General features: G+C 42.7%; 1 protein-coding gene across 3 annotated transcripts in view; it reads right to left on the reverse strand.

Moving 5' to 3' along the window:
- Positions 1-12,420, reverse strand: part of EPHB3 (EPH receptor B3) — a 95,256-nt gene that overhangs the window by 14,100 nt on the left and 68,736 nt on the right. The window contains exons 5-10 of one of the 3 annotated variants that reach the window (XM_068281327.1): positions 8,259-8,588; positions 7,681-7,805; positions 7,126-7,288; positions 4,999-5,104; positions 4,772-4,827; positions 223-309 (exon numbers count right to left, since the gene is read on the reverse strand). In XM_068281327.1, the coding sequence (XP_068137428.1) occupies positions 223-309; positions 4,772-4,827; positions 4,999-5,104; positions 7,126-7,288; positions 7,681-7,805; positions 8,259-8,588 (867 nt within the window). Of the gene's footprint in view, positions 1-222; positions 313-4,771; positions 4,828-4,998; positions 5,105-7,125; positions 7,289-7,680; positions 7,806-8,258; positions 8,589-12,420 lie in introns of all 3 variants that reach the window. The other 2 variants (XM_068281326.1, XM_068281328.1) reach the window with 2 other exon arrangements.

The raw sequence follows: 12,420 nt of genomic DNA on the forward strand, positions 1-12,420 counted from the left end.
AGGACTGTCATTTGTAACCAGCAAACATAATCACCAAGTAAAATGACCACCAGCAAGATCTATGTAACTGTCGTACATCACATTCACAGGGCTGCGAGGAGATGTGATATAGCCTTCACCTACATGTTGTGTACACAATTCTTCACTCATCCTTAAAGTGAACCAGTGACCTATCTTGACAATTTAAAGCGAAAGCAAGGTGCCTGCATGTTCTATAATTACCTTGTGAGGTGCTGTGCATGCAGTCCGGAATCTCCTTGACCCAGGCGCACTCTGCTCTTTCGGGCCCTCGACATTCATCCCTTACCCCTGCTTTTAAATTGTAAAGAGAGGTCACAGGTCCGCCTTAGGCTTACAGGCAAGAATGTCACACAATGCTAAAATCTCAGGATTAGCCAGTCTATACATTAGAAGCTGCCTTAAAGTGAACCTGTGTCAAATATCATGAAGTTAAGCAAACCTGTATACAGAGTGAGGCTCAGGCCTGAGTTCTAATTTAAGCAAGCCTCTTTGTGCCTCACTGTTTCTCCTATTGGCCAAATGTCCCCATCTATAGTCATGTGATACTGGTGACAGGATTAGTGAGCTCTAGTCTTCAATTAAACTTGAACAGCTTTTTCTGTGACAGACATCAAACTGCCTCAAAGGTCTCATGTGGGATGCTATTTGCTGAACAAAGTCACCAGTCATATTCTTTGCTTCAGAAGAAAATGTAACACTATAAAAGTGACAGTTGGAAGCAGGATAAACAATCCAGGGGAACCAACAATCACTCTCACATACACCAAGGAAGGCAAATGCAGGGGACAGAGCTACCGACTACTTCCTGGTCTTCCATAAGAGATTGAAAACATGAAATGGAAATTCTACAGAGCAGAAATAAGAAAACAAATAGAAGACACCATTGTAATCACTCAGTATACCTGTATATGCATTCAGCTGATTTTTGACACAGGTTTGCCTTAAGGCTGCAACACATTTCCTTTTGTTAGTCTCCATCGTTTTACCATATGAGAGAATCTCTGCATAGTCCAAAAATTACACAAGGTACCCAGCCTCAGTGCTTGTAAAAATGGGCTATGCAAAGTTAATGAAAGTTGCCTGGCTTTGCTTAAAATGTTGCGTAGTGCATGTGATACTACTTTGATCTGTAGTAACAGGAGTTTCTTGAAGGTTTTGTGCCTTGCTCAGGATCTCACTTAAAGGAATACTTAAAGAGGAACTCCAGTGAAAATAATGTAATAAAAAAAGTGCTTCATTTTTACAATAATTATGTATACATGATTTAGTCAGTGTTTGCTCATTGTAAAATCTTTCCTCTCCCAGATTCACATTCTGACATGTTTTACATGGTGACATTGTTACTGTGGGCAGATTATGTAGCTGGTCTGGCTTTAACAGACAGCTGTAAGCAGCTATTTCCTGTCTGAACATTGTTACATTGTGGCAGTTTGCCCAGAGTACCTTACGGTACCAGAGCCTCTTGTGGGAGGGGTTTCAGCACAAAATCAGTCATACAGCGCCCCCTGATGGTCTGTTTGTGAAAATCATTATTTTTCTCATGTAAAAGTGGGTATCAGCTACTGATTGGGATAAAGTTCAATTCTTGGTCGGAGTTTCTCTTTAAGTCACGTAAAAAAAATGACTTTTACTCACCTGGGGCTCCCCTCAGCCCCCTGCAGCTGAACGGTGCCCTCGCCGTGTCCCTCCGATGCGCCTGGTCTCGCCGGCGGCCACTTCCGGTTTGGCCATCACCGGCCGACAGGCTGGGAACGCGGCTGATTATCCGCGTCCCCGGATGCAATAGCGCCCTCTATTACGCTATTGCGTGCGGGGACGCGGATAATCAGCCGCGTTCCCAGCCTGTCGGCCGGTGACGGCCAAACCGGAAGTGGCCGCCGGCGAGACCAGGCGCATCTGAGGGACACGGCGAGGGCACCGGTTCAGCTGCAGGGGGCTGAGGGGAGCCCCAGGTAAGTAAAAGTAATTTTTTTTTACGTGACTTAAGTATTCCTTTAAGTTACACTTCAGTAAGGAATAAAAAAAAAAAAAAACAGTTTTACTCACCTGGGGCTTCTACCAGCCCCCTGCAGTCACTTATGGAGCCTCTGGTCCCCCGCTGCCAGCTAGTTTCTTTTTCACTGACAGGCCCTGACAGGGAGTTGGCGGGCTTTCTGCGCCTGTGCAGGCCTGGCCGTGAATATCCTTCATGTTCCAGTCTTCAATAGCATCCTGCACATGCGCAGGATGCTATTGTGCATGGGAACGCGAAGAAAAATACACGTGGCCAAGCCCGTTAGGGAAAACAAAACTAGCTGGCGGCGGGGGACCGGAGGCTTGAGTGACTGCGAGGGTACGGGATGGCTGGAGGGGGCCGGTAGAATCCGTAGGAAAGTAAAACTGATTTTTTATTCCTGGGTTAAGTGTCCCTTTAAAGAAGCTACTGACAGTGCAATTAAAAAAAATAAATCTCACACAGTACTCAGCCTCTTCCTGGTGCAACATAGCTACAATTATCCAACTTATGTAATTAAAGTATATACACACACTTCATGTGAATCAGTAGAGCACATCAGATATTAAAACACGGTTATGTATTACAATCATAAAAACACAAATTTAGTAAACAGAAATGCTGCTACCACATTTCTTTTGTGTTTTTAGCGTAACCCTAGCTTGGTAGAAGCAAGAGCTTTGCATGTTTGACATCACTACAAACAGCAAGCGGGACAGAGTTCATCATTCTGAATCAGGTAGAATCTGTGTGGGGGTTCCAGGAGCACTATATCAGACATAAGTGGACAGAAAGGAAATGAAAGGTGCAGCCATAAGGCAGACACTCATTTGGCCGCTATCACTCTAAATCGGTGTACTACTCAATCACATGAAATGGGGTTTTAGTGAAGTGTTGGTTTAAGTCCACTATGGAATGTAAGAGGTAGCCAAAACAATATTTTCCAGGCTGCTCCATCAAAAACTCATGTTTTGTAGATATCCACACTGGTGAGCCACTAAGCTTTATCATTCCTGCATATAGAAGGCTGCAAAACATGCGCTATGATGATATGACCTTGAAGAAACTGCAAAAGGTCCAACCACAGATGAAGTAAGAAATCAAAGAACAATGCACTTGTGCAACTTAGGGCTAGTGCACATCAAAATCACAATTTGAATCGCTAGAGGTTAGCAAATGCGATTTTGTAAAGCGATTTTTGAAAGAATGGGCGTTTTTGCACATTCATTCAATCTGAATCCCTCAAAAAAAAAAAAATGCTACATGTAGCATGTTTGCGATTTTAAAAAAGCACAATGCTGCTGTGGGAACACCCTCATAGGATTAAATTATCAAAGCGCTTTTCATTTGAAAAGTGCTCAGAAGCGCTATTGGTGTGCACTAGCCTTAAGAGCTTAAGAGAGAGAGATAAGGGTGAATAATGAGAAGAGTAATAGAATAGAGAGAACACTAAAAAGGTAAAGCCTAGCTGTGCTTTCTTTTTTTTACAAGTTAAAATTAAACCGGATCTCTGTGCTAAAAACCCAAACCTGCCAGGGAAAATATAGGGCAACTGACTTCTGAGAATTATCATCCAAAACCCAACAGGAACCAGGGCAACTATACAGCAGAAATACATACAACCATTGCCCTGAGCAGGTGCCAGCAAGCTGAACAAACTACCCAGATAAGCCCGAAGATGCCCGTAGGTCTGTTCTGTTTATGCATCTCTTAGCAACAGTTATGTTTGGCAATATGGCCTCTTTGTACTATATTACTTTACCATTAACCATTAAGTCAATTATAAATCCAAGCATTAAAAAACATGACTTGAAAGTGCAGCAAGAGCAGACACTAATTTAGAAGCTCCAAATGAATAAATAGTGTTTACAAGTGGCAATTAGTTCTGAACACCACAGGACATTAATTGCAAATTACTAAGCAAATGTGAATGTGAACAAACAATGTGCAGCCACCCAGAACAAGCAAAATAACACAGCTGTGACTACCAGAAAAAGTGCATAGGAAATCAGAACTATGGAAATATCAAACTGCAAAAATAAAGAGGAAGAACATCCTGATTTCCATTCTGAAATTTATCACAGGTGGTGACATCTTTAGTCCTGTCAGGTGCGGCTCTGTGCATTGTATGTTTCTGGGAATTCCGAAGCCAGTGAAAATAACACCCGTCTCCCAAAATGCTCTGGGAAGAGAATTCCACAGAGGTAAACAGCCTAGGCCAATCACTGGGAGGGCGGAGCTAAATACCAAATATGCAGCAAAATATAGATATAGGAGTGTTTGATGCTGAAATAACTGCCATTCACTAAGTGCTTTTGAAAATAAATAAATCCCTAAAAATCCCCTATGAAGAGATAGACTAGTCCAAAACCTGTCGCTTCTGTCAGATTTCTACTACCTACTGTAAGTGACAGCAACATAGGAGAAAAGTAATATATGGCTCATTTTACTCATGAAAAACGTACTTTTTATTTGTCTATGTTTGCACATATTTTACATTTTACAATTTTTTGCCATAGTGCCCCTTTAACAAATAAAAGAAAGTGAGAAAGAAGAAGCAAAGAAGACAAGGAAGAGCCTATAAAATATCGGGTACTAGAGTCCAATTTCTATTTTATAGCCCTTTAAAGCCAACTGGGCATCATACGGCTGGATAGAATGAAAGCAAGGAAGTGTTAGTTTCTCTATTCAATAAAAAGAAAACAAAGAGGGCTATGTTCACAGAAACAACATATTGTTATAATAAGCCATACTCACTATATTGCTGCAGCTTTTCAGTGTATTCAGATTCCTGGTCATTTCTATGTTTCCTGCTGTAGAAAGGATCAGTAAAAAAAAAGAAAGAAAAAAAGCCATCAATATTTCCTACATCTCACAGATGAAATGTTTTCTATAGCCTAGAAATATCAGATCTGTCAGTTATCATTTAATAAGGAATACACCCATGCATCCCACCAACGTTTCAGCCCCAGGACACCACTCACCTGAAACACACAATTACAATAACGACAACTGCAATTATAAAAATCAGGCCAGCGGTCACAGAGCCAACAACCATCGGAACCTGCTCCTGAAGACTGCTTCGATCCCCTGTGCGGGAAATAGGGAAGGAAAAAAGGAGGAAGGGAGTGAGGGATCAGTGGGCACAGGAAAAACCAGGCAATGAGGAATCAAAAGGACAGGAAGTGTGGATCCTGCAGGTAGAAGGAAGCATAGGGAAAATGGCTGCTTATCAAAGGGATAGCTGGGTACTGGTGAGAGAGAAGAGACACTACTCAGTACATGGGTAGAGGTTACATTCTGGAGATGGCTTATCAGAACTGGAATAACGGAAACATAATAGGCCTGAAGTCCAGAATAACCAGGGCCATAGCTAGGGTTTCTGGACAATGGCCAGATATGATAGCTAGAATTTCACAGGTTCATCTTCCTTTGTTCCAGGTTGTAAGCCTGCTCCATTGTGTGAAGAAGATGAATAAAAAGCCACAGACCTACTATGAATGCGTGTTAACATGAATGAGAAAAGTCAAATGACAACTAAGCTTATATCAAGATATTAATAGCCGATTAAGAACAGGACAAACATTTGCAGCCATAATGCATCCAATTCGGTGGAATGTAAGGTGCTTTTCTAGCATCATTTTTATTTGTGTTTAGTACTAAAAACATACACTTTAAAATATTTTCTTTTTATCTGAAATAAGAAATGTTCCAGATATTATTTAGTTTAATTGGTAGTGTGGCTGGGAAGGTTTTGTGAATCCAGCCTTATTGTTCTCTATAAAGCTAAATTATCTTTACAACACAGCAGCGAAGCATAGCTTTTCTTTAACTTGCAAAGCTTGTCAGTCAAACCAGCAGGGGGAAGCTCAAACAAATACCACAATTTTTTGCCATATTTATTATTTTCCTGATGAAATAAAACATATTTAAAATGAATCAGCACTTTTGTTAAAAGCTTGCTGTAAAACATAGGCTGGTTCTGCACAAGTGTTATGGTGATGAAGTCCACACTGCCCATCTTCCTGCATGAATAATTAGCTACATAGGGCAGGAGCCCTTGCTACTCAGTGTCTGGCAGACTGATACAACCACCTGAGAGGTAGAAGATGAAGAAAAGAGTGTGATATTAAGGCTTTCAAAATACAGGTTTGAAGTGAAGAAACTGAGTTTTCAACAAAAGTGGACTTTACTTTTAAATACCAAACATAAGGAATAAATAATATAACTAGACACCACCTTTAAAGGATACCACAACTGAAATGTGACATAATGAGATAGACATGTGTATGTACAGTGCCTAGCACACAGATAACTATGCTGTGTTCCTTTTTTTCTTTCTCTGCCTGAAAGAGTTAAATATCAGGTATGTAAGTGGCTGACTCAGTCCTGACTCAGACAGGAAGTGACTACAGTGTGACCCTCACTGATAAGAAATTCCAACTATAAAACACTTTCCTAGCAGAAAATGGCTTCTGAAAGCAAGAAAGAGGTAAAAAAAGGGGAATTTCTTATCGGTGAGGGTCACACTGTAGTCACTTGCTGTCTGAGTCAGGACTGAGTCAGCCACTTACATACCTGATATTTAACTCTTTCAGGCAGAGAAAGAAAAAAAGGAACACAGCATAGTTATCTGTGTGCTAGGCACTGTACATACACATGTCTATCTCATTATGTCACATTTCAGTTGTGGTATCCTTTAAGGATGCAGGCCGGTTGCTAAGAAGTAATCTGAGGCAATATAAAAAGCAGCACGATAGACAGGATAAGCAGACTGCAAGGATGAATTATAAACAATGATGCAAAAGGAAGCTAAAGGTTGTTGCCTCCATTATCCAACACACACTGCATATTAACCGAATGTGGATTCCAACAGCACTGGGCAACACCTTTGTCCTCCTTGTCGCCAGTTCTCAAAAGTCATCAACAATGGATTATAAAAGGATGACTAAATTAAACCGTGGTAAAATACCAGTACAAAAGCCACTGAACAGCAGTGTCCACAATCATCCTATGCATTTGAAGAAGAGTTTTAGTCAAATTAAATAAGACTTAGCCATTAATACTATTAGCTTGGAAAAGTAACTAGTTTATGATAGAAGATAACGCACCATCCTCTGCGCTCGTTTGGAATTCCCGTGGGTCACTGTACGCTCCATATCCAGCCACTGTACGGGCGCGAACTTGAACAACATAGATGGTATCTGGGAACAAGCCCTCCATGCGGACACTGGTGCGCTGGCTGGTCACTGTGTTCCCTGCACCACTGTGGCCCTGCATTATCACAATCGGGAGGGAAAAAAAACAGATTTGAAGAAGCCATAAGACAAGCCTATATATATCCTATGTAAGCTGTTTGGAAGGGCTCAGCGCTGTATAAATACGAAATAATAATATAATAATAATAATAATAATAATAAGACATGCAAAGGAATTTTTTTTACTTTAAAAAAAGGGAATAGAAAAGTGGAATAAATGGAAGTATGTGAAAGAGTGACATCTAATCAAATAAGAACATCCTGCTGCATCACGACGTTCTGAACATGAATGAAGTACGCTATAATTAAGCATTATAGAAGATGAACAGACATGAAGATGGTGACAGATTTCAGATTGTAAAGATCAGTCACGAGCAGCAATGCTGACTAACATACTGGGAAGCTCACCTTTGCATAATACTTTATCTCGTAATCCAAAATGATTCCATTAGGGCTTTCAGGCGGAGCCCAGGACAGAGTGAGAGAACCCGCTGAACTGCCATGAGATTGTACTAGGGGAACGGCTGAGGGGGCTGAGGAGAGAGAGAGCAGATAATTCAGGAACATTCAACCAATGCAGATGCAAATCATTTCCCTGTCATAGTACATCTAAAGCACAACTCTGGGCACAAGATTTAAAACAGCCAGAGGTGGTGGTACAACAATATATTGAAGGGAGGCTATGGCAGTTCTTGGTCAGCATCCTGCAATACATACAGTATAACAACATGGAGGGGACAGCCTATTCAGTGAAGGCAGCCTCTGCAATGTGATCCACTCTGCTTACACGCGCAGATACAATAAGCAGGAATCACTGAGGTAACTATTTTATTGCTGGATTGCTAAAACATCACCTGAATAGTTTTCATAGAATACAAAAACTGCCTGAGAATACAAAAACTGCCTGCTGAAGGATTGTAGCTTTTTGCCTAGAGGTATGCAGTACTTTACAAATTCCTAACTTCCCTTGTTAATCTGTAACTCACCTGCTTGGTTTGTAGTTATATTTACAGTATAAAAATGTGGTGGTTGAGGGCTTTTGATGGACACCCCATTAACAGCTTGGATTTCAAAGCTGTACTTGGTATGAGCTTGGAGATGGCTGACTGAGACATATCTCTGGATGACTCCAATCTGGCGAGGCCAAAACTGCACATTATCGTCACAGCGACTGCACGTCCGATCCGTACACTTCTTACAGATTACATTATACGTTATGTCTTCTCTACCACCTAAAGCGACAGGTTCTCCCCATTCCAAGACAACAGAGGTCTCATTCACATTGGAAATCACATGTCGTGGAGCTGAAGGAACAGCTGGAAGAGAAGAAAAATTGTCAGGAGGTCAGTGATGACAGCAACAGTTAGCTGAACGCAATTATCTTCCTTTCCTATGTCTGCTAACATTTTCTGTAAATTCAATTCATGTCCACTTAGCCCTCAAGTTATTCTAAACCACTCTCCCATAACTGGTGCATATACAATATCCACATCATACAGACACAGCAGCAAAAAAACCTCCAGGAATGGGATGGAAGTCATGCAAGCAAACAGGAGTATGCTAGCAGATACTGAACCAGATGGACAGGTCTCAAGAGAATGCACATTAAGACAGGCTATTAACAGAAATTACTTAGTAGCAGGCAGAGGTAGATAAGCTGATACAATATTCAGGAGCCAGTAATCCACACTAGTGGTTAACACACACTTAAAGAAAAACTAGAAGAGTTCTTGGTTTATTTTTGAAGTTTCCAAACTGAATAAGGTAATGTAAAAATCAATTTGTATGCAAATAGTAAGAGAGAGAGGGAAGGAGACGAGAGAATGCCGAGAATATTCTGTGTGAGCCTGTAGACTATAAGAGGTAAATAGGAAATTTAGATACTGGTATGTAAAATTTAATATGAGTCTTGTAAAGAACTGTTTCAGTAAAGGAGATGTATCGGAAAAGCAGTGACATAGCAGAGGTTGGGAGGCCAAGATGCTGCAGTGACACAATGGCCAGCCTTCAGGGGACAGTGGGGAACTGGACAGAAGCACCAATATGATGTCAACAATGTTTTAAGTATCAAAGAAAATGGCTTAAAGGACTTACGAGGCCAGATTTGTAAAAAAATACATAAAAAAAGTTAGATATCTGTGTGTGTTTGCAAGGCACGGAGGACGCCGTCCGCGCCCTCCGTGCCGTTCCGCCTGGTCCCCGCTGCTTAATATGCCCCCGAACAGTCCCCGACCGCGCGGCCCGGGTCGTGCTCCCCAGCCTGTACCAAGATGGCCGCCGGAGCTGGCCGCGGCTGCGCAGTCCGCATAGCCGCGAGTGCGGCTGTGCAGCTCTAAAGCCAACCCTCCGATCCACGTAACAGTAGCGTGGATCGGGGAGTTGGCCTTAGAGCTGCGCAGCCGCACTCGCGCCTATGCGGACTGTCGTTCGGGGGCATATTAAGCAGCGGGGACCAGGCGGAACGGCACGGAGGGCGCGGACGGCGTCCTCAGCGCCTTGCAAACACACACAGGTATCTAACTTTTTTTTATGTATTTTTTTACAAATCTGGCCTCGTAAGTCCTTTAAACAAATATGGACAGGCTGAAATAAACTATTATAAGATAATTTTTTAAATAGGTCTTACAAATATAGGTACTTTGAAAAAGTTTCCAAGTTTGTAATTGGCTAGATGCATTGTAACTCCATAACATCTGATTAAGTATATGGAATGCATTAAAGCAGGGGTGCCCATTGCGTAGATCGTGATCTACCTATAGATTGCAAAGGACTTCTAGGTAGATCCCACATCTCCCACCTGAGTGATGGGCATGTGCTGCAATTGAGGCAGATGGTCATCCACTAAAACCAAAAAGCTGGCCACATACAACATAGAAAGTATATGGGGTTTAATTACTAAATGTACACCAATTACTTGTGTCGGGGTAGTGGAGTAGATATGCAAATCATTTTGGAATCCACCCATAAAAGGTTTTGCAGAGGTTTTTATGGCTGCTAAAACAGGATGTCCATCATTAAAAAAAAAAAAGTTAAACTTTCATTGTAAAAGTGCCAGAGACACAGACCTAAGAGAATTTAGAAAACTTATAGTAAGCATGGAACACGCCCTTTTCACCATGGCAATGTACTTTGTATGTACTGTACAGACAGTTCCTAGAGATGGCCTGAACCTCCGATTTTCGGTTCGCAAACTTCCGCAAAAGTACGGTTCGCGCGAACTTTCGCAAACCGCAATAGACTTCAATGGAGAGGCGAACTTTGAAAACTAGAAACACTTATGCTGGCCAGAAAAGTGATGGAAAAGATGTTTCAAGGGGTCTAACACCTGGAGAGGGGCATGGCTGAGTGGGATAGACGCCAAAAGGCCCGGGGAAAAATCTGGATTTGACGCAAAGCAGCGTTTTAAGGGCAGAAATCACATTGAATGCTAAATTGCAGGCCTAAAGTGCTTTAAAACGTCTTGCATGTGTATATGTTACGGCCTAAACCAGAAATCGGCCAATTGTAGAATTGGCCGGCCGTTTCTAGAACTGCCCGATTTGACGTCGGCCAAAGTCCAAAATGCTGGGAATTTCTGACATTGGCCTGCCAGTTCTAGAAATGGCCAAAGTCCAAAACGCACAAATCCCAGAACATCCCGGGTCCTGTCCGGAACATCCTCTCTGCTCTGAAAGAATACAGCATAATAATGTTTTTAAAGAAAAGCATTTCTTTGTTTCACCTGATACAAATCCTGCAATAAATCTGCAGTGTGGCTACTTCCTGCTTTCATGGAAGCAGGCATAGTGTTAACATTCTGTGCTTTCGATTAGCTTATCTGCCGTGGCAGTCAGGTGACACAGGGAAGAGATCAAATTAAAACTTTGATTAGTCACAGATGAGGAGAAATTAGACAGGCTAAACTCGCTAAATACATAAAGGCGGTGGAGGAAGCCAGCAGGAAGAAGATGGAGAGAAGGAATGAGATAGCGCCATATCGTCAGCAGACCAGCAGCAGGAAAGGCATCCCTGTCCTGAGAAACAACATGGAAGGGGGCGGGGAGCAGTGATGTACTTGCAGAGCAGACAGAAGGCGGAATTGGACGAACGGGAACTGGACATGCAGACGGGAGACGAACGGGGAATTGAAAAGCAGGGGACAGCGGCACAGCTTGCAGTGAACAGAGAGTGGGACAGCGGCACAACTTGGAGGCAGGCAGGCAGATGAACTGGGGAAGTTGGACGGGCAGACGGGAGACGAGCAGGGAAATGAAAAGCAGGGGACAGCGGCACAACTTGCAGTGAACGGAGAGCGGGACAGCACTTCCTAAGAGGTGAGCTTCGGGACTTGGCTAGCCACATTTAGTCAGAATGTGTTCTGGCCGGCCAAAGTCCGAAATTCTGCAGCATTTCTTATATTGGCCGCATCAAGTGGCCACTCCGCGTTGCGACCGTCCAGAACCCGAAGTGGCCAGACTTCGGGTTCTGGTCGTAACATATACATCAATCAGGGAGTGTAATTAGAGTACTGCTTCACACTGATACACCAAACTCACTGTGTAACGCACCGCAAACAGCTGTTTGTGTAGTGACGGCCGTGCTGGACTGGTGCACACCATGGCCAGAGTGCAGGCCGTGGCGGTTTTCAAGCCCATATAGTCGCCGGGCTATGGTAGCTCAATGATAGAACAACAGTGACTGTAAGGTAGGTATATGCAGTGATGGGTATTATAATGTGCACCTGTCACACACAGACAGGTACCGGACAGGCTCAGTGACACTGCGTGCGCTCACGTAGGTAGGTGGGTGCACTGAAGTGAACAGGTAGTAGGTATATGCAGTGATGAGTATTACAATGTGCACCTGTGTCACACACACACACACACACACACACACACACACACACACTTTGAGTCCTATGGGAGAAAAGCGCTATAGAAATGTTATTGTATTGAATGTGCTGGGCCTGGCAGTGGCACACACAGTAGGAATTACCAAGGTTTGTCTATGCAACACAAGTGTCAGTGGGACACACACAAAAAAAATAGATCACAAGAACAAGATTAGCTCTCAAAAGAGCTGTTGAGGGGTGCTTTATTTTTAGCAATAACAATCAGCCAGGAACAAGCTAAGAAGCCTACAAGAGCCTAACTAAGCTTTCCCTGTGAG

This window comes from Hyperolius riggenbachi, chromosome 4, assembly GCF_040937935.1.
Source record: "Hyperolius riggenbachi isolate aHypRig1 chromosome 4, aHypRig1.pri, whole genome shotgun sequence".
Classification (NCBI taxonomy): Eukaryota; Metazoa; Chordata; class Amphibia; order Anura; family Hyperoliidae; genus Hyperolius; species Hyperolius riggenbachi.